Below are 22,717 nucleotides of genomic sequence, written 5' to 3' on the forward strand. Positions count from 1 at the left end.
CTACTTTCGTGTCTTTTGGGTAGCTACCTAGGATTGGAATTTGCTGATTCGTATGGTAATTCTATGTTAAACTTTTTGAAGAATCACCAAACTGTTTTCCATAGCAGCTGTACCATTTTATATTTCCACCAGCAATAGATGAGGGTTCGAATTCTTCCACATCCAACACTTACTATTTTCTGATAATAGCCATCATAACCCAAAAAAACCAAACCCATTGCTGCAGAGTGAATTCCAACTATAGCAGCCCTACAGCACAGAGTAGAACTGTCCCATAGGGACAGTTAGCAGCCAAGCTGTCAACCATCGTGGGCTCCTGATAGCCAACCTAGTGGGTGTGAAATGGTATCATATTGTGGTTTTAATTTGCATTTCCTGATGATTGTTGATGTAAACATCTTTTCATGTGCTTATTGGCTGTTAGTATATCATCTTTGGTGAAATGCCTGTTCAAGTCGTTTGTCCATTTTTTTTGACTGGCTGTTTATTTTTTTGTTTTTGACTTGAAGGAGTTCTTTATATATTCTAGGTATTAAAGCCTTATCAAATATAGGTTCCCAAATATTTTCTACCACGATATTATTTTTAATAGCAATTTTTATACTTACACTTTTTAACCACAAGTTTCTCTGTATGAAAATACAGTGCAGAACAAACTATATTCTCAAAATGAACAAAGTCCAGATGGCAGCTAGAGGGCCTGTTCTGTCACTGACAGGCTGTGGCCTAGAAAGTCACTTAGCCTGGGGGCCCTGGTGGAGCTAAACCAGCCCGCCTTTGAGACTCCTTCCAGCTCCTTCCAGTTGGTTCCTTTATGTTGCTAAAGAAGTGCCCCTTAGAAAAAGGGGATAGGCTTTTTTCTTTGGATCCAGCTTCACAGAACCTTGAAAATTACCTAGCCCTTTAGTAACAGGTGTACTATTTCAGGTAGTCAAGTTTAAAATCTAATTTTGATTCTGGGAAAGAAATATATCGGGGGAAAAAATCAGCTCTAGATTTCCTCAGCGTCTGTTCATTGCTTCTCTGAGAAAATCTTGCTTTTAGCTCCTTGCTGACAGTATTACAACCGGCATATTTTATATGGCTACCAAAAATCAAACAGCACTCTCAATATAGATTCAAAATTCAAGTAGTAAGCTTTTTATACTCTTCCAGTTTGGGGGCCAAAAGTTGGCTGTGGACGGAGAGAGGTGGACTAGATGTTTCCGTGAGAAATAGAGGCTCACGATGCTTGTTACTGTAATTTAAAGCGACCCCAGAATCTGTTTGTTATTTCCATATTTTAGAGGCAGAGTTTGCAGTGTTCTCACCACAAATATCAATTCACTTCTAAAACATTTACTTTTTATAAGGAGGCCCATCATCTGGCTTTAACGCCGTCACGAAGGTATTCCGTTGCTCGCGTGGAACTTCAGTACACTCTAAGGAAGATTCTGAGTTTGTCTCATAGCTTTTTTGGATTAGTTTGTAATTCACATGAGAATCCTTCCTTTGTTTCACGGCATAATGAGGTGAAAATTAACAGAGGCAGGAGATTGCTCGAGGGCCGTTCTAGCACATTCTTCTGTGTCTCCCTGGAACCAGGGTTCCCTCTCCTCAGTGGGTGGTCCTGTGACTCCTTGGCAAGGCTTTCAACGACTGCTGTCACCAGTCTCATCTGGCGTTAAGGGCCCGCCTTGTAGTGGAAGCCGAGGGAAGACTGTTGTCTTAGTTTCGGTAAATTCGAAGTTGTGTTTGAGTTCCATCAGAGCTGACCATTTTTGGAAGGTGACTGGACCGTGTGTGACCCTTACAACCATCTAGGACCTTGAAGAGATTATTTACGCAGATAAAATAAGCCACATCATTGTTGTCTGCCTTTGAGCCGGCACCTAACTCATGGTGACCCCAGGGACAGTGGGATGAAAAGCTGCCTCGTCCTACACCAGCTCCATGATTGGCTGTGGATTGGACCATTGTGATTTGGAGGGTTTTCGTGGGCTGATTTTCAGAGGTAGATAACCAGGCCTTTCTTCCTTGTCTATCTTAGTCTCAAAGCTCTGCTGAAACCCGTCCAGCATCATAGCAACATGCAAGCCTCCACCAACAGACGGGTGGTGGCTGCACGTGAGGTACGTTGGCCAGGAACTGACCCTGGGTGTCCCACGTGGAAGCTGGGAATTCTACCACGGAACCATCACCGCCTGTACTGGGTAACCTTACAAAGAAGTGAAGAGAGAGCGGAGGTGGGGAGTCGCTCCCCTTCCTCGAGTGGAGGCAGTGACATTTGGGATACTATGGTGCTATTTTGCCATGGCCGCCGTAATTGTGGTTGTCCTCCCTCTGCTCTTTGTCTTCAGGGATTAACCAGGTAGGCGAGGCCCACAAAACGCTGAGCACCTCCTTTATTCTCTCCTTGGGTTGCGTGTGTGCAAGTGTGTGATTTTTTAAGTAGTTGAAACTTCCTTAATTTGAATTCCACAAATTCCAGGTGGTAGAATGTAACTAAGTAACTCAGCTGACGTTTACTTCTGCATGTGCTAAAGAGTTTGCAAAGCAAACGAATGGTGTTAATGGCATTGCAGGGCGTCAGTCCATGTCCCATCAGAGCCCTCTCAGGTCGTTTTGGAGCACCCATCTGTAGAATGATTGAGGCCATCCATTAGGGTTCTCATCTTTCCATGGAATGAGATCCGCAGAGGCCCCTTCAGAGTAGAAGTTTATAAACTTGGCTGAGGTGGCTAGTCGTTTAGTTATCCACTCAGCGAATGCTTATGAAGGGCTCTGTGGCGTTAGGTGCTGGGGACACAGTGACAGAGAGAAGGTGGTGTGCCCTCTGCCTCACAGAATATAATTACGGGTCATAGGCAGTCATCATGATGCAGTTTGACATTTATGTGGCAATAATGAAATAATCCACCAGTCTGTTGTACTGTGGTGACTTGTGTGTTGCTGTGATGCTGGAAGCTATGCCACCAGTATTTCAAATACCAGCAGGGTCACCCATGGTGGACAGGTTTCAGCAGAGCTTTCAAACTAAGACCAGGAAGAAAGGCCTGGCAATGTACCTCTGAAAATTAGCCAGTGAAAACTGTATGGATCATAGGAGAATATTGCCCAAGAAAGTGCTGGAAAATAGCCTTCTAGGTTGGAAGGCGTTCAAATACACAGCGTCTGCAACGACGGACTGGAGTGTACCAGCGACTGTGAACGTGGCACAGCACCAGGTGATGTTTTGTGCTATTGTACACGGGGTTTCTGTGAGCCGGAGCTGACTCAACAGCAACAAACAGCAACAATGGAATCATGTTTCTTCTCAGATATTCTGTCGCTTTGGTGCTTCCATAAGCCATTCGCTCTGTCATCTGCTTTGGTGCCATTGTCCTATCCTGCAGTTTCCATCATTGCCTTTTTTTGTTTTATTGGAGGGGAAAGGAGCGTCAGTCGAAATCCACACCTGCCTTTTGGTGGGATTTGCACAGCGTTAATTTAGGTGTCCAGCATACTCTGTGCTGCTGGTCGTGATTGTCCAGGCCGTTTTTAAAGTGTGTGCAACGGACAGCAAAAAATGGAACTAACCCAGTTTTTCCTTTGCTGTGGAAAACAAGCAAACGAATCAAATGCCCTCTTTCTAGCCGTTTCAGAGGGCTGGGCCCTGGCAGTGAGGAACATACGGCTTACGTGCTGCTTCCTTTCCTGCCCCACTTAGCCCCTCAGCTCGGTGGAGCGAGCCTAGAGCCTGTGTCCCTGCTTCTCAGGTTGCCGTTGGTGAATTATAGAGTGGGGGCCTGTGACCACTATGGTGGGGGAACGAGGAGGGACAGGGAGTGAACAGAGACCCAGTTCCAGGCTGCAGCTTAGGTCCCCCACTCCCAGGGCTGACAACACAGTAAACCAAAAACTCTCTGCCATCAAGTCAATTCTGACTCATAGTGACCCTATAGGACAGAGTAGAACTGCCCTGTAGAGTTTCCAAGGAGCTCCTGGTGGATTCGAACTGCCAGCCTTTTGGTTAGCAGCCATAGCTCTTAACCACTACGCCATCAGGGTTTCCAACAACGCAGTGCTTTTTCTGCTGTGTTTTCGTTCCAGCTGTCTGCCACCTGTTTTTTTTTTCTTCCCCCTTCTTACTTTAATAGACTTTATTTTTTAGAGAAGGAGCACTGGTTATGCATTGGTTGAGTGCTTGACTGCTAACTGAAAGGTAGGAGGTTCGAACCCACTCGGCTGCTCTGCAAGAGAAAGACCTGGCGATGTGCTGCTATAAATACTACAGCCTAGAAGACCCTGTGGAGCAGTTCTGCTCTGTCCTATGGTGTCGCTCTGAGTTGGAATCGAGTCAAGAGCACCCAACAATGACAACATTTTAAAGAGCAGTCTTAGGCTCACAGAACAATTGTGCAGGAAGCTCTGAGTTCCCACACGCTCCTTTCCACCCTGTGCACAGTTTTTCCTGTTGTTCCCATCTTGCATTCCTGCAGTGCACCGTCACAACGGTGAACTGACACTGATGCGTAATTATTAACTAAAGCCCACAGTGTGCGCCAGGGTCCACTTCTGTGGTGCACAGCATCGTGTCACGTGCCTGCCATTACAGTATCATGCACCTGGTCTTTTAACTCATCCGGGGGAACATGATCTTTCCCTCAGGTATCAGTCGCTTAATGAGCGACCCTTCGTGACATTTGCTGTTACTCTGTAAGTTTGGGGGAGCCTGGCCAGCCTGTCTGCGGAAGCTAATGATCCTTAGGCATGGTGCCTGCAACATGAGGCACCCTGGGTGCCACCTGGCTCTACCTGCCTCCTACACATGGTCAGGTCCCTCCAGGGCTGGGTCAGGGAGAGAAAGCCTGAGAAGAGTCAGACCCAGGCGACCATGTCTTCTCACTCAGGGTCATTGTTCATTCCAATAGTTCTGTAATAGTTTGTTACCACTTGGGATGACCAACGGGCAGTGTTAAAGTTGAGAGGAAATACAGACTTACATATCACTGAAGTGTATTCTGTATATAAAATATGGACTACTGTTTCTTATTGCTTGGCCTGAAATTTTTACCTTTTCTTACACTGAGGTAAACCCTTTATATTTTTCACTTACACTTGAGGTTGTAAGCCTTCAGGCTTTTGTTTAAAAACAATTTCTGTATATACCTACTCCAGCAATTGAAAGCAGGGGCTCACACAGGTTCGTACACACCATCGTTCATTGCAGCATTATTCACATTAGCGGCAAGGTGGAAACAACCCAAGATTCCATCAACTGATGAATGGATAAACAAAATGTGGTCTATCCATACCATGGAATATTATTCAGTCACAGAGAGAAATGAAGTCTTGACACATGCCACAACATGAATGAACCTTGAAAACATTATGCAGACTGAAGTAAGTTAGATGCAAAAGGACATATATACCCACTCCTCACTTATCGACATGGTTAGGCTCCAAAGACCAGGTTGTTACGTGAAAATCAGCATTATGCGAAAATGGAGGATGGCTACATCAGATCACAAAATGGAAGATGACTATATCATTACATAACTGCCAGATTACATCATTATATAACTGCCAAACTGCTAAGAATCATGGCCCAGCCAAGCTGACACAACCTTAACTGTCTCTGCCAGCATTACTCTTGCCTCCCACCTTGGTGTTCATTACAGCCAGATGTATGTCACTAATGTGCAAAATAGTCGGATAGTAGATTTTTTATTATTGTCATAAATGCGAAGTGTTGGATAATGAGATAGGCGTTAAGTGAGCACTAAGGTGTATTGTATGATTCCACTTCAATGAAATATCCAGAATAGGCAAATGCATAGAGATCAGAGTTTATTAGTGGTTAGCAGAGCTAGGAGAGGAAAAGTGGATGGGAAATGTTAAGATATCAAATCCTACTCCTCTGGTACCCAATGTGATGATCAATTCAAAGCAATATATTGTCAACCCTGTTCCCCTCACTTCCACTTCTGTTCTGACACCAGCTGCACCTGTAGCATTTCTTCCTCTGACCTCAGCCACCTGGAGCTGGGTCAGAGCTCACAAGCTAATGGGCACCGTCCTCCAGCCTGCCAAGATGCCCACATGCCATTCACAAGCTTGGGAGTCCCCACAGCCACCTCACGTCTGACCTGCACGCTCCTACTGCTCCCTTGGGTTCAATAATTTACCAGGATGACTCACAGAACTTATGACTACAGCTCTATTACAGCCAGAAGGACACAGATGAAGAGATGCGTAAGGTGAAGTCTGGGAGGGTCCCCAACGCAAACGTGTTACCCTCCCACATGGATCGATGTCTTTAACCAGCCGGGAAGCCCATGGAGCTTCTGTGTCCAGAGCCTTTTTGGGGCCTCGTTGCATAGGCGGCATTCATTGAATCAGTCCCTCCCTGATGTCACCTGATATCACAAGGTGGTCTTTCTGGCCTGGCCAGCCCCCATCTGGTCACCTCATTAGCATAAACCTTCTGGAGGTTCAATCACTCACTGGGAAATTCCAAGGTTTTAGAGGGTGTCTCAGCAACAAAGGACAAAGACCAAATTCTTTGGGTGAAGTTAAGCTCTTTACCCCGCAGGAAGTTATTGGTTAACGGGTACGGAATCTCCCTTTGGGGTGATGAAGATGGTATGGAAATAGACAATAGTGTTGGTTGGGTGGGAGTTCATGAGTAGCGCAAAAGGTTAACGCACTCGGCTGCTCACCAAAAAGTTGGAGGTTTGAGTCCACCCACAGGTGTCTCGGAAGAAAGGCCTGGTGATCTAGTGCTGAAAAACCAGCCACTGAAAACCCTGTGGAGCAGTTCTACTCTGAGCCACATGGGGTCGCCATGAGTTGGAATCAACTCGACGGCAGCTGGTGCTGGTGGATGGTTGTGTGACATGGTGAGTGTAATTAATGTCACTGAATTGTGCACTTAAAAATGGTTAAAAGTGGAAAATTTTGTGTTATATATATATATATTATATATATATATATATACATATATATATTTTACCACAATTCAACACACAGAGGCGGGAAAGAGTCCAGCCTCTGCAGGCTTGCACTCCTTCTGGGGCCCCACTGGCCTTTGCTGTAGAGCGGGGTCCAGAGCCTCTGGGGACTGTCTGAGGCTTATCAGAAGGGGCTTCTGGTGACCTTGGCAGGGCTAACTAGCTCTGTAGGACTTTTTCTTTCAGCAACTCTTCATCGATTCTTAAAGGGGCAACTAATTCCCTGTAGGCAGCACTTTTTCTTCTCATGCCTCTTCAGCGTCCCTGTCTTTCTACATCAGAACTAAAAGCCAAACGTGCTCCTTGTTAACCGATCAAGGCCTACGTGTCCCCTGTCCCCTTGTCTTTTTTTTCCCAGCAGTACAGCATTTCCTTGGCAACTATGTTCAGTTGCTCCAGGGAGCTCCTCCCACAGGATAGCTGAAGCTCACAGCTTCTAGAAATGTCTTCCCTAAAACTTCTATGAATTGCTTACTGACTAACTGAGCAACTCCAGGCCCCTCCTGACCTTGATCTTTCCTTCCTGAAGACTGTGAAACCCGTTTAGACAAAACCAGGCCATTTGGGGCATAAAACGTCATCATCATTTCATCACATCTTTTGTAAGGGTATTTGTATTTTCAACCACGAGGCTGAAGAAGACAATATTTCGCTCAGAAAATTTAACCTCAAATAGTGGGGTTTCAGAGTCCTGGGTGGCACAAATAGCTAAGTGCTTGGCTGCTAACTGAAAGTTTGACAGTTCAAACGCACTCACCAGTGCCTTGGAAGACAGGCCTGGCGGTCTGCTTCCAAAAAATCAGCCACTGAAAACCCTATGGAGCACAGTTCTGCTCGAACACACATGGTGGTGCTATAAGTCAGAGTCAACTGGATGGCAGCTGGTCTGTTTTGGTTTTTATTTTTCAGTGAGGTTTCAAGTATCCTGCCCCTGGAGTGGGGGTGTATTTTTGGTCAGGCCCCCCTCCCCAGGATTCTATAAGGAATAACCCATTCCTTATAGGAATAACCCTGTTTCTTGGGGTGACTTGCTGTTTGCTTCTCCCCGTCTAGGGCCGCCCCCAGCCGGCTCAGGCACCGAGCAGCACTCCTCAGCTTCCATCTTTGAGCATGTGGACAGGATCTCCCACTCAGCCGAGGCCAGCCGCCGGGTTCCCAGTAAGATCCAGCTGATAGCCATGCAGCCCATCCCGGCTCCCCCCACCCAGCACCCGGTACCGGGCGACCGAGTGGCGGAAACCAACAAAATTAACAAGGAGGTATTTGCCTTTAAAGAAAGTGTGTTCCTGGAAGACTGATATTCTGCCGTGCTCGGGGCTTAAACATGAGTGAACGTCACAGAGACAGAGGTTCCTCGCTGTATGAGCAGCTGACAGGTGTTCTTAGCCTTAAAGACTCCCCTTGGCTTCTTAGACCAGTGCTGTTCAAGACGGTGAGGTCAGCGCAGGGCTGAGGCGGCTCTCATTGCGGGCCTGCTTGCCCTGGCTGGTGTCTGGGAACTTGGATTTCAGAAGGGTTCCCATCGCCCTAACTGATGAGAGTGGCTCACCAGACCTACACTGTCTGTACAGACAATAGGGTTTATGCTGAACACCCACCTGCCTTTGGGGAGGGTGGGATTTGGATGGTGCCAGGCAGGGGGTAAGTGGTTTGTGCTTTACTGCCAACCTAAAGGTTTGTGGTTTGAACACACCTAGAGGCCCCCGGCAAGACAGGCCTGGGGGTCTACTCCTGAGAGGTCACAGCCTTGAAAACCCGATGGAGCAGTTCTACTTCGGACACGTGGGCTCACTTTGAGTGGGGGCTGACTGGCCAGCAACTGACAGCGACCGGCTGAGAGAGCTTAGTGACCAGCCCCCAGTAAAAACCAATTTTAAAGGCTTTATCTGCCTCTGCTTTGTGGGGAGATAACACTACCTCCCCCTCAGATACACCAGCGCAGTGCTGGAATAAAGCTCTTTAGCTTTAGCACGGAGGAGAGCCTCAGGCAGTCCTCTAGAGACATAGGACCTTCCGAGGGCGCGCTGAGGGCGCATCGCAGCCCGCGGGGAGCGCTCATCCCTCCTTCGCTGTCACCTCCTCAGATTCAGACTGCCCTGCGGCACAAGTCGGAGATCGAGCATCATCGGAACAAGATCCGGCTCCGTGCCAAGCGCCGCGGGCACTACGAGTTCCCAGTGGTGGACGACCTGTCCTCGGGCGACACCCGGGAGCGCCACCGCGTGTACCGCCGCGCGCAGATGCAGATCGACAAGATCCTGGACCCCACGGCCAGCGTGCCCTCCGTGTTCATCGAGCCCAGGAAGAGGTGGGTCCGGCAGCGGGGCTGGGGACTGGGCGGCTCTTAGGGTGTCCCAGGTGGACTGGGTCGGTGGAGACACCTTGTAGCTGCGTTCCCGTGTTCAAAGGGCGCCTCTCCTTTCTGTAGAAATCAGCTGAAGAGTTTATAGCGCCGATGTGTAGGTCTTGGGTCATCTTTTCTATCTCCACCCTCACCGTTGTGTGGAACGGCCTCTCATTTTCGAGCCTGGTCTCTGGGTGTCTCCAGGCATTCCCCCTGGACTTCATTTCCTCTGAAGTTCAGCATGTCTAAATGGCCGGCACACCCTCCTTGTCCAGCCAGACCCTCCCATGCCTCCTGACCCCCCCTGCTCTCACCCCGCTTTTTCCTCTCTACACCATTACCTGGGGGCAGTGGTGGTTCAGCGGTAGAATTCTTGCCTTCTATGTGGGAGACCCGGGCTTGATTCCTGGCCAGTGTACCACATGCTCAGCCGCCACCCATCTGTCAGTGCAGGCTTGCATGTTGCCATGATGCTGAACAGGTTCCAGTGGAGCTTCCGGACCAGGACAGACTAGGAAGAGAGGCTGGTGACCTACTTCTGAGAACCAGCCAGTGAAATGCTGTGGAGCACAGCAGCCCAGTCCCTAAGCAAACATGGATGGCACAGGACCAGGCAGCGTTTCCATGCATCTTGCATGAGGTTGCCATGAGTTGGGGTCGCCTCAGCGGCAGCTAACAGCAGTGTCACCGCCCAGGCGGGCTCCTGGCTGGCCCCTTCCTGTCTGTCCCTTCAGCCATCCTCCGAGTCTAGGGCCTCGCCTTCCCCGCTCGTCTCCCAGTCCTCTGCCTCCTACCACAGGTCCATACTCTTTAGTCACTGCCCTCCTTTATGCCTTTCTCTGATCAGGACCTGCACTGGCGTCATGGTTGCCCCTTGGAACCTGCATTCCCATGGGGTGGGGAGGGTCTGCCTCTCATCCCAGCTGATTCCCACCCACCAGGACACAACCATTCCTCCACAAATGGTCCCCTGCTGTGTTCCCGCCTGGCCCCGGGCGTGAAGGGCCTGCCTCTTAGTCCTCTTCCCACACCCCCCATCCCTTGAGACCCTCCCCACCCTCAGGACCTGGCCCAGGTTCTCCAGCAGCCACAATGTTCTCCATGCCTGCTCCCTCCTCTAGACATACCTGCCAGATAATGCAGAGATGGCCTGTGGCCTTGTGTTCTCTGTGCTCCAGGTGTGTTCACTGCCCAGGTAGGCCGTGAGCGGGCAGACGCCTCCTCTCAGGGTTTTTAATATCTGTGGGGTTTTGGCCATGTGGCCAGCACTTCATCGGTCCTCAGGAAACAGCGCTTAGTGGATGAGCTGGGGCAAGAAGGCTTCTTTCTGTGAAGGTAACTCCTTTGTCTCCGGCAGTTCGCGGATAAAGCGGTCTCCCAAGCCGCGCCGGAAGCACCAGGTCAACGGCTGCCCCGCGGACGCTGAGAAAGACAGGCTCATTACCACGGACAGTGACGGCACCTACAAGCGGCCCCCCGGCGTGCACAACTCGGCCTACATCGGGTGCCCGGTGCGTCCGCGGGCTCCTCCATCTGGCGCGGGTGGGCGGGTGGGGGCTCCTGGGAAGGCGCATGGGTGGGAGAGAGGGGATGAGCAGCGCTGGCTGCTGCTTGGGGTGCCGGCGACGTCTGGACCAGCGCCTCAGGCCAGCGGGGTCGGGGTGGGCCTGCTCCTTGGGTGGGCCCTCAGTCACATAAGTGGGGGGCTCTGGAAACACACTCCAGGTTTTCCCCTTCTGTATTCAAGCCCTGTTCTCAAGCTTTAGAATGAGAACTTCCTGAGAATAATTGGAAAAGAGAAACATCCAGAAAGTTCCCTTGTCCAACCTTCCCACCCCCTCCGCTAGAGAGCATTGTTCAGGGTTTCTTGGTGGCAGGAGGGGTTTAAGTTTTTGTCCCCACCCCGACTCTCAGAGACAGATATTGTCTATCTATCTATAGATTGATATCTCTATGTGATATAGCCTCCAGGCTATGTCGATATCTCTATGGTGTTTGAGCTCTGACTACCCACCCCACCCCACTAAAAAGATATCACATTTGTTGATATGCATATTTTTATGGGAAAAAGATAGGGCTTAATGGAAATTAAGAAATAAATGAAACATTTTTCAAACTGAAAGGGGCACAGAGTTGCTTGAAATGTTAAAGGCAGAACTGATAGCATTAAGACACACACACAGACCCCGCTGAGTAGGGAAGAAAGCTGACTCCACTGAGGGGCCCTGAGAAATACAGACAGAGACACCCCACTTGGAGGGGAGCGCCAGATGCAGCTGACTCCAGAACACTGCGAGAATGGTGCTCCCGGAAAGCCCCACGGGGGCATCCTGTCCTCTTGTCCAGGGAGAAACTGTTTAGCAACAAGCACACCCTTTGCTGTCGAGTCGATTGCAACTCATAGCAACCCTATAGGACAGAGTGGAACTCCCCCATAGGGTTTCCAAGGAGCAGCTGGTGGATTCGAACTGCTGGCCTTTTGGTTAGCAACCAAACGCTTAACCATGGTGCCACCAGGGCTCCTTTTGACTTTAGATAGAGCTTATTTGGTCAGCAATTTCTTACTTGAGGTTTGTGCTTTTCTCCTATGTTACATAAGGAGCTAGCGCTGAAAGGCTAGCGCAAAATACACAAACGTGCCAAACGCTGTACCTACATCGGGGCTAAAGATCAGCTAGGTGTGATCATCTGAAAGAACCAGGCTTTTCCTTGAGCAACCAGCCTACTGCATCTTTGTGTCTGGAAGCCTGACTGTGACTTCATGACCTACTCAAGAGGACTGGTGTGAATCAGAGAAATGGAAGGGCAGCAAACCAGACACTTTCCTGCCGGATAGAATCTCCAGCGTGGTGTCTTACTTCAGCTGGAAACGCTGCTGGCCATCCCCACAGTAGATGGCGCTGTTGCACCTTGTCTCGAGCGGCTGTGGTGTTTGGCTCCATCTGGGATGGCTGTACCCTTGGCTCCTGGGTACAGCAGCCTTCTTTCTTCCCTCTTTGTCTCACAGGAGACTTCCAGACCCTCCTGTGGGAGGCTAGTGAGTAGAAGCAGGGGCAACGCTCCTTCTTATCCTTCATTTCCCAGCAGCTATGACTCTTTCTTTCACAGTACCCTGTGGAAGAAAACCAAAAAAACAAGCCTATTGCTGTCGAGTCGATTCCAACTCATGGCGACCCTATAGGACAGAGTAGAACTGCCCCATAGAGTTTCCAAGGAGTGCCAGGTGGGGGCTGTGGTGAACAGCAGAACCCCTGCCCCATCCCTTGAGGCCAGTCACTGCTCAACAGGCTGGGTGTGTCTGTGTTGGAGTGAGGGCCCCTGATGCCAGGCTCTGTCTAGAGAATCCAGACAGCTGAGTTCTCGATGAACTTTCCAGATATTTAAACGTTGGCTATCTACTTTCATCAGGCCAAGCACCACAGGTGTGTGGGCTGTTCGTGGGTTTGCTGGTTTGTGGTGTGGTTGCCCTCTGTTTGGAGTTCAGCAACTGCTGCCCCTAATGTTTGATGCTGGCCTGAATAATAACCGATCCGACACTGGACAGACCATAATCATAAGGAAACATTTTCCAGGCGTTGGCCAAGATGAGCAATGTGTCAGTGGAATGGAGTTTTTCTTTGTAAGAGACGTGCAGGTGTGAGACTGTCTTCCTTGACCCCTTCAGTGGATTGAGCCAACCCGCCACACTCAACTGCGAACCACTGGGCCCATGAACCATTCTAGAAAAAAGGAGCCCACCCTTCCTCCCATGGAGCATGTGGTCACCCCTTTGTGCAGAACCTCTTCCCTTTTCGATGTTCCAGTTGTAGTAACTCTGACGTTTGGGCTTGTGGAGCCACTGAGGCTGGAGAGGACCCTTCCTGCACTGCGTCCACTTCTTGGGCTCTTACAGCTCACCCAGTGTATATTGCGGCAATTATTTTGCTCATAAGAAACCCTGGTAGCGTAGTGGTTGAGTACTACAGCTGCTAACCAAGAGGTTGGCAGTTCGAATCCACCAGGTGCTATGAGTCGGAATCAACTTCACAGCAGTGGGTTTTGGGTTTTGGTTAAAGCAGTTATCAGGAAAGAAGCTCTAAAAATAAAATCTTCGTCATGTGTTACTTATATTCCTGACCTCTAAATAGTGGGCGGAGAACATAATTTACACCTCCCTTGGTAATTCATGTCATCCAGAGATTCCTCAATTTTAAAGACAAATGCTTCCTGAAATGTTACTGTTTACTATAGGAAATATCAGCCCCTGGAGAAGGACATCATGCTTGGTAAAGTAGAAGGAATGGCAGCGAAAAAGAAGACCCTCAATGAGATGGATTGACACAGTGGCTGCAACAGTGGGCTCAAGCATAACAATTGTGAGGATGGCGCAGGACAGGGCAGTGTTTTGTTCTGTTGTCTGTAGGGTTGCTATGAGTCGGGACCAACTCAATGGCACCTAACAACAACATTTAGTGTAGTAAGAAGTTGTTATAATAGGTGTTGTATTTATGCACACACACATACCTAGACATATAGTTATAATACAATGGTAACTTTGTGGTCCATTGGGAGCATATTTTTTTCTACAGTTAATAGTCGACAGACTGCTTTGCTTTTTGGTTTCTGTATGTAAGGAAAGTGACTAGATTTTTTTAGTATATATCGTTTGAGACATTTTTTGTGGCTGCTCAAGGGCTTTTTAAAAAATGTGCGCTTTTGCACCCACGTTTATTGCAGCACTGTTTACAATAGCAAAAACATGGAAGCAACCAAGGTGCCCATCAACGGATGAATGGATAAATAAATTATGGTATATTCACACAATGGAATACTACACATCAATAGAGAACAGTGAGGAATCTGTGAAACATTTCATAACATGGAGGAACCTGGAAGGCATTATGCTGAGTGAAATTAGTCAGTTGCAAAAGGACAAATATTGTATAAGACCACTATTGTAAGAACTTGAGAAATAGTTTAAACTGAGAAGAACACATTCTTTTGTGGTTACGAGAAGGGGGAGGGAGGGACGGTGGGAGAGGGGTATTCACTAATTAGATAGTAGGTAAGAGCTACTTTAACCAACCCAGTGCCATCGAGTCGATTCCGACTCATAGCGACCCAGTAGGACAGAGTAGAACTGCCCTATAGAGAGCTACTTTAGGTGATGGGAAAGACAGCACACAGTACAGGGGAGGTCAGCACAATTGGACTAAACCAAAAACAAAGAAGTTTCCTGAATAAACTGAAAGCTTCGAAGGCCAGTGTAGCAGGGGCAGGGGTCTGGGGACCATGGTTTCAGGGGACTTCTAAGTCAATTGGCATAATAAAATCTATTAACAAAACATTCTGCATCCCACTTTGAAGAGTGGCGTCTGGGGTCTTAAACGCTAGCAAGCAGCCATCTAAGATGCATCAATTGGTCTCAACCCACCTGGATCAAAGGAGAATGAAGAACACCAAGGACATAAGGTGATTACGAGCCCAAGAGACAGAAAGGACCACATGAACCAGCGACTACATCATCCTGACACCAGAAGAACTAGATGGTGCCTGGCTGCAACCGATGACTGCCCTGACAGGGAACACAACAGAGAACCCCTGAGGGAGCAGGAGAGCAGTGGGATGCAGACCCCAAATTCTCATAAGACCAGACTTAATGGTCTGACTGAGACTGGAAGGACCCCAGTGGTCATGGCCTCCAGACCTTCTGTTGGCCCAGGACAGGAACCATTCCCGAAGCCAACTCTTCAGACATGGATTGGACCGGACAATGGGTTGGAAAGGGATGCTGGTGAGGAGTGAGCTTCTTGGATCAGGTGGACACTTGAGACTATGTTGGCATCTCCTGCCTGGAGGGGAGATGAGAGGGTGGAGGGGGTTAGAAGCTGGCGAAAAGGACACGAAAAGAGAGAGTGGGCTGTCTCATTAGGGGGAGAGTAATTGGGAGTGTGTAGCAAGGTGTCTACAGGTTTTTGTGTGAGAGACTGACTTGATTTGTAAACTTTCACTTAAAGCACAATAAAAATTTTAAAAAATGTGTGCTTCTGGGTTCTGCACTGCATTGCAGATCATTGAGTTTTACTGGACAAGTGATTGTTGCATATCTTTACTTCTTCCCTTTTTTTCCTGATGCAAGCTTTTAGTTCCCATGAAATGTCAGCTGTCATTTTTTGCTTCTTTTCCTAGATGTCCAAGAAGCCTATTCAAGACCACTCTGCTCCTTGGGGTTTGTTTTAGGGTTCCCAGGGAAGCATGCATCTGACTCCTCTTTTCTCTGGTGTTGCCCCCGTAGTCTGATCCTGACCTTCCAGCAGAAGTCCAGACAGCGTCCTCAACTGAGCTGGGGCGGTACCCAGGCTTGCCCTATCCGGCCTCCCAGTACATCCCGCCCCAGCCATCCATTGAGGAGGCCCGCCAGACCATGCATTCCCTCCTGGACGACGCCTTCGCCCTGGTGGCCCCTAGCAGCCAGCCAGCTGGTGCCTCGGGTGCCAGCCCTGGGCTCCCTGCCGGCCTGCCTGTCAACAGCACCCCTTCCCGGGAAGAAAGGAGAACCACCCAGTGGGGGCCCTTCTACAGCCCGGCTCAGTCGGCCAACAACCCGTGCAGCGTGAGTCCTCTCATGGGCAAGGTTTGTGGGTTTGTTGCCTGACTACTTCACTTTCGGGGTTCCTGCAGCACTCTGGTTGCATTTGATGAGAATTAAAGCTTAGGTGATGGGTCTTAGTTCTTACGATCTCCTACTACATTAACTCTTGGAGTCCCTGGGTGATGCAAACCGTGAACACACTTGGCTGCTAACCGAAGGTTGGAAGCTCAAGTCTGCCCAGAGGCACCTCAGAAGAAAGTTCTCGTGATCTACTTCCAAAAAGCCAGCCATCGCGAAACTCTGTGGAGCCCAGTTCTGCTCTGACACCCACGGGGTTGCCACGAGTCAGAGCCGACTTGAAGGCAACTGGAAAAAACGTTAATTCTTAATGCGGGAAGCCGTTCTCACGTGCAGCTCAGATATTTTCTTTCTTGAAGGATTAGGGGAAAGATTTGATTTTAGGGAAGCATCTTCCTGGGTTGCTTACAATTTTGTGAAATGGAGGTGGAGTAACCGCCGAGCCATATTCTCGCTGATGTCTGCTTGAAGGATGTAGCTTAGACTGTGCCCAAATCGTTTAACTTCTAGTGTGGCCACCTGAGCACCGGAGGGGCCCTTGGGGGTCTGGGAGTGTAGGCAGCCCGGCGACACCAGGCAGGTACAGCCATTTTCATCTTGGGACTTGGCATTTTAGCATTTCATCTGCCTTTGTTGTCCTTTATTCACTTATTTCCATATTAAGTCAGTTTTTTCATTTCAAATGTACCTTCTCCAGACAAGGAGAAGCAACACTAGTACTATTTTCTCTTGGTTTCAGACTAAATATCTCCAGATCGCTGCACCCTCCCTCCCCTGAACCTCAGGCAACCAGTGATCTCACTGCCTCTATAGTTTTTCTTTGTCCAGAATGTCACATGGGGGGACCGTACAGTATGTAGCGTTTTCAGACTGGCTTCTTCCACTTCGAAATACGTATTGAAGTTTCCTCCAGGTATTTGTGGATTGTTAGTGCATTTCTTTTTTGCTGCTGGATAATACTCCATTGTATGGATGGACCATGGTTTATGTATCCATTCCCTGATTAAGCATATCTTGGTTAGTTCCAATTTGGGGCAATTACGAATAAAGCTGTTATAAACATCCATGTGCAGACTTTTATGTGGACAGACGTTTTTCAGGGCATTTGGGTAAATACCTAGGAATGGGATTGCTGGGTTGTATGGTCAGCCTGTGTTTAGCTTTGTAGGAAGCTGCCAGACTGTCTCCCAAAGCGGCTGTACCGTTTTGCATTCACACCAATTCCTTTTGCTCCACATCCTTGCCATACCGATCATATAGTAATTTTAACAGTAGTTTTTGACAGGTTTGTGTTACTATTTTAATTACTTATTAACCAAAACCAAACCAAACCTGTTGCTGTTGAGCCGATTCTGCCTTGTAGCAACCCTACAGGACAGAGTAGGACTGCCCCATAGGGTTTCCAAGGAACGCCTGGTGGATTTGAACTGTCGACCTTTTGGTTAGCAGCCATAGCTCTTAACCACTACGCCACCAGGGTTTCCAGTTACTTAGTACTATTTATATATTATTATAAACTCATTTATTATTGTTATTCATTTTTCATAGGCGTTGGGGATTGAAAATTGCATGATAATGCTTTAACCTTAACGAGGAGCCCTGGTGGTGCAGTGGTTAAGCACTTGGCTGCTAACCAAAAGGTCAGCTGTTCGAACGCACCCAGCGGCTCTGGGGGAGAAAGACCTGGCAATCTGCTTCTGTGAAGATTAAACCCAGTCCCCAGTACCCTCGAGTCGTTTCTGACTTACAGCCTATGAAACGCTATGGGGCAGTTCTACTCTGTCCTATAGAGTTATTGTGAGTCAGAATCGACTCGACAGCACGCAACAGCCATCTTAACCTAAAATACAAATCCATAGCAAGATTTTTATAAACGCTGTTTTTCAGTGGTTTCTCTTGGTGGACTTATGGGCTGCCTTTGTGTATTTTGATGAGAATGGTAGCAGCTTAACCCAGTGGAAGACCAGAATCCCGGTTTGTACCTGGGCTTATCTAATATGATCTCAACATGCTAGGAGTGGATTGTAAAGTCACTGCTCATTACAACGAGGAGCCTGACCGCCCTGTATTTGCTTCCTCTGACTACCGTGAAGCCACAGGAATGTGAGTTTTAAGTGCCTGCAATTACCACGTGAGCTTTTATTTACTGTCTGGTGACATTCAAGCTCCTTTTTTCTTTTTGCCATTTTAAGGGTGTTTTTTAGTTATGCAATGGAGCCCTGGTGGCACTGTGGTTAAGTGTTTCATTGCTAACCAAAAAGTAAGCAGTTCGAATCCACCAGCGGCTCCTTGGAAACCCTATGGGGCAGTTCTGCTCTGACCTCTGGGGTCACTATGAGTCGAATTGACTCGATGAGCGGATTTTAATAACTGTTGAAGGAGCTCTGGTGGCAAAGTGGTTAAAGCGCTTGGCTGCTAACCGAAAGGTCAGTGGTTCGAACCCACCAGCTGTTCCCTGGGAGAAAGACATGGCAGTCTGCTTCTGTAAAGATTTCAGCCCTGGAAACCCTAAGGGGCAGCTCTACTCTGTCCTGTAGGGTTGCTATGAGTTGGATGTAATCACCGGCAATGGGTTAGTTATGCATTAGTGAGTCAGGGCACTTGGTCGGTTGTATTGCTGCTTCCCGGAATAGAGGTAAATCATGTCTGGGTGGGCTTCTCAGGAGCAGGTGTGGACACCTGGGTTAAGTGTTACAAGCAGAGGTTTCTGTCCAGTTGCTTCCCCACAGGCTTCACCAACCATGCGATTTTCCTTTCCAGCTCTGTTGCCTTGTGTTTTATATTGAATAGAAAGAGGAGGTGCGTGAAGAAGGGATTTTTACTGATATAGTTGATTCAATCCTTATCATTCCATTTTGCTCCCAAACTTTTGTATAGGTGTATGCCAATTTAAAGTGAGTGCCTGCCCTTCTTTCCATGATTCTTTTTTTTAACTTTTTCATGGGGGAATTAAATCTCCAGAAAAATTAGGGTTTTTGCACTCACTACAGCAGATTTGACATGCGTAGCACTACAATAATACAAAAAAGAGTGGACGGCTATTTTGCACTGTTTTTCTTTGAGTTTATAACTTAGACACACACACACACAAACCCATTGGCATCAAGTTGATTCAGACTCACGGTGACCTCATATGTTTCAGAGTAGACCTGTGCTCCATAGGTTTTTCATTGGCAGTGATCTTTCAGAAATAAATTGCCAGGGCTTTCTTGCGAGGTGCCTCTGGGAAGATTCGAACGGCTGGCCTTTTGGTTGATAGCCAAGCACCCAGCTGTTAACATCACTCAGGGACTCCTCTTACTTACTACCTAAAACCCATTGCTGCTGAGTCGATTCTGACACATAGTGACCCTATAGGACAGAGTAGAACTGCCCCATAGGGATTCGAACTGCTCACCTTTTGGTTAGCAGCCAAGCCCTTAACCACTGCACCTGAGAAGTAAACTCTTAAGCATTGATCTTTTTGTTTTGTTTTGCGTATGAATATGTTTAAATAAACCAAACTTACTGAAAGCACAAAAGCCATCATGAATAATCTTTATCCAGTCTCAGATTTCCCTTTTACTATTTGGAAAAAGAATCAAAGTACCTTTTCCTTCTACACCTCCCTTCTTCCATAATCCCAGTCAGTTTATTTTGCTTCAGTGAAGGAACTCTAAATGGTCCTTATCTCTCTCCATCTGCCATGGGGTTGGGAGCAGAGCAGGTCAGAAGGTGAAGTAACTGGACCCCAGTTTCATATCTACTAATCCCTTCGGAACCCTGTAAGGTAGAAATCATTATATCCTTCTTGGCATAAGAAAATCAGCCCAGGGAAATTAAGTAGGCTGGCCAGTCTGTCTGATTCCAGAACATCTGCTTTCCCCCCACAAAACAGAGATTTGTTCACAGGGGAAAGCCTGATGTTGAGGACCAGAATGGTGCAGGGTAGTGGTAAGGGCGTGGTCTGTGGAGGCAGACTTATTAGGAAGAAATTACTTGACTTCTTTGTCAGTTAGTTTCAGCTACAAAACAGAGGTAGCAATACCGTGTTTTTATGCAAATAACGCACGCCTTCTACCTTTATTTGCCAACCAAACAAACGTAGAGGGCATGGGTTATTTGTGTAAAACTACAGGTCCTACATTTTAGTATTATGGTGGGTTTGAGTTAATACACATTCAGTAAACCCAAAACAAACCCAAACCTGTTGCTGCCGAGTTGATTCTGACTCATAGCAACCCCGTAGGGCAAAGGAGAACTGCCCCATAGGGCTTCCAAGGAGTGTCTGGTAGCTTTGAACTGCTGACCTTTTGGTTAGCAGCCAAGCTCTTAACCACTGCACCACACATGCAGTGATTAGTACAAAATACTGAGTCGATGGCAGCTTAGAAAACAAATATCTGATAATTAGAGCTGGCCCACAACAAGGCTGACTTAGTGCTTAACTTGGAGCACCTCATCCTGGACAGCCAGTTCGTCCAATCTAACTGGAGCTGGATGGTCTCTACCCAGAGTTAGTGTTCTGCTGACATATCTGATTCTAAGATAACAGTTCAGAGTTGTTGACAAGAAATACTGAAATAAGAATGCCATGCATATTAGGGTTAGAATACTTTGATTTCGTGAGGAACGCAACAGGTTTCTTAGATGTGTATTTCTTTGAGTCTTATGCCGTACTGTTTTATATCCTGAGAGCACTGGTTGTGAGGATCAGAAACCCACTCAGGTTAAAACCAGGTTAGCTCAAGTAAAAAGAGGTGGAACTTAGGGTAGGAAGTAGAGCTGGGCCTCTTTGGAGCTTGCGTCATCTCTAAGGGTCTCCCTGATTTCAGGCTCTCTTTGTGTCCCTTCTCTTTCTACAACATGGTATAGTGCTTGCATAGCTCTTGATCTGATTTGAATTGCTGCTGGATACTCACTGGGTCTGGTGGTCACTGGGGCCATGTTGGCAGCATCACTTGTGCTAAATGTGGCCACCTAGGCCTTCCCTTTTAGCAGAGATTCAGGTTTGTAGAAAATGAGGCTGTAGGCAAGAGCAGGCACAGAAAGCCTGTCTTTTATTCATATTTTTAGTTACACTATACAAAAGACGGAAAGGTCTAGAGGTTACTCATTTTTTTTCCCCCCCTAAATCCTGGTAGCTCAGTTCCCCAAACTGAAACATCTAGTATTACTTGATGACAGAATATCCCACTAGCATGCTCATTTTTTATGAGAAAATAATTCTCTTGAAAGTTGATCCTGCAAACCTAAATTTATACTTTTGCTGTTGTCACTTTATAATAAGTATTAAATATTAATCTTCTTTTCTGCAGAGATATGAAGACTATGGAATGACTCCCCCATCAGGCCCACTGCCAAGGTAAGGTTTTTTGATGGACATGTTTTATGACTTTCTTGCATAGTTGTTTTTTCAATTTTATAAACTCATTTTTCTTAGTATAAGTAGGTTCAGATTCAGAGTTATATGTTCTACTGATTTAACCAAAAAAGTAGGGAAGAAGATGGAATTTAAGTTCTACTTCCAGTAATGCCAAACTGGATAATTTGGACCCGCCTCCTGGTGAAGGCAATTAGAAAAGCTGGGCAAGGTACTAAAAAGAGAGAGAGAGTGAGAGAGAGTGAGTGCTAGCAAGGCAGTGAAGTGTTCTGGGGCCAAAATCCAGTAATTTCGGGGCTACAATATGGAGCCTAGAGAATGACAGCTGATATATCAATAGAAACAATGAAAAATGGAAGACAACCGATATTGCTAAAGAGCATATGGTCAATGGGTTTAACAAAACCATTTTTCCTTCTGCTTGAGAATTTGACCTTTGTTTCATTAACTGTCCAACCAGTCAAAAGGATGTCAACTATGTTACTCGGCAACTTAACTAGTGATAAAAAGGATTCCTCATTGGCAAACTACAACTGTGCAGGAGTTATATGTGTGAACCATAAATACCTGATAAAAAGCTGTAACTTGGGCTTTCGGAACACAGTGAGTCATTTGGCTGGGCACGTCCTTCGCAGGAACTGTAAAAGCTATGTCTACAGAGTTGATACAAGAGATATTGACTCCTCCCCCTAAAACTATTGCCTTGAGATAATCTTTAAACCTTAAACCAAAAATAGCCCCAAAGTGCTCTTAAAACCAAACAACAGTTTAGCTTAACTAGTAAAGAATGTCTGCCTTGAGCATTGTGCTCTTTTCAGATCTATTATATGGGATCAAAGTGACAGCAGCAACTTGAAAGATTAGTTAGGAACCTGTGGGGGCAGTGAGTTTATGTTCATGGGGGAAGAACAACTCAGCAAAGGAGGGTGAGAATGGTTGCACAACTCGATGAATGTAATTGATATCACTGAATTGTACACGGAGAAGCTGTTGAGTTGGTGTATGTTTTGCAGTGTATATTCTCAACAACAACAATAACAACACATAAAATGAATCATTTTTAAAAAAAGGGAGAGAGATATTGACTCCTGTGGGACATAAGACATCAGCCAGTGCTCAACTGGTGTGGATCTTGTTTCCTGTCACTTGAACTGCTTTCAGGTGTTCACAGAAGAGGAACATTTGCCCAGTTGCAAGCTGTTGTTCCTGTTCTAGGTCCTCCCCAATAGTCTGATGCCCAGAGTGTAGTTGAGCCTAAGGAGTCTCCTGGTGGGTGTTATAGGGCTGAACAAAAATAACCGCAACCTAGAATTCCATGTCTCATGGAAATGCCCTTTAAGAAGGATGTGGAAATAAAGACATTTCCATGAAAGAGTAATTTACAATCC

At 47.2% G+C, this 22,717-nt stretch overlaps 1 protein-coding gene across 1 annotated transcript in view; it reads left to right on the forward strand.

Annotated features, from left to right (window-relative positions):
- Positions 1-22,717, forward strand: part of KIAA1549 (KIAA1549 ortholog) — a 119,625-nt gene that overhangs the window by 86,476 nt on the left and 10,432 nt on the right. Inside the window, exons 13-17 of the mRNA XM_049894605.1 lie at positions 8,028-8,233; positions 9,059-9,282; positions 10,676-10,829; positions 15,593-15,910; positions 21,265-21,311. Coding sequence (XP_049750562.1) covers positions 8,028-8,233; positions 9,059-9,282; positions 10,676-10,829; positions 15,593-15,910; positions 21,265-21,311 — 949 coding nt within the window. The remainder of the gene's footprint in view (positions 1-8,027; positions 8,234-9,058; positions 9,283-10,675; positions 10,830-15,592; positions 15,911-21,264; positions 21,312-22,717) is intronic.

The sequence above is a fragment of the Elephas maximus genome, chromosome 8 (assembly GCF_024166365.1).
Source record: "Elephas maximus indicus isolate mEleMax1 chromosome 8, mEleMax1 primary haplotype, whole genome shotgun sequence".
Taxonomy (NCBI): Eukaryota; Metazoa; Chordata; class Mammalia; order Proboscidea; family Elephantidae; genus Elephas; species Elephas maximus.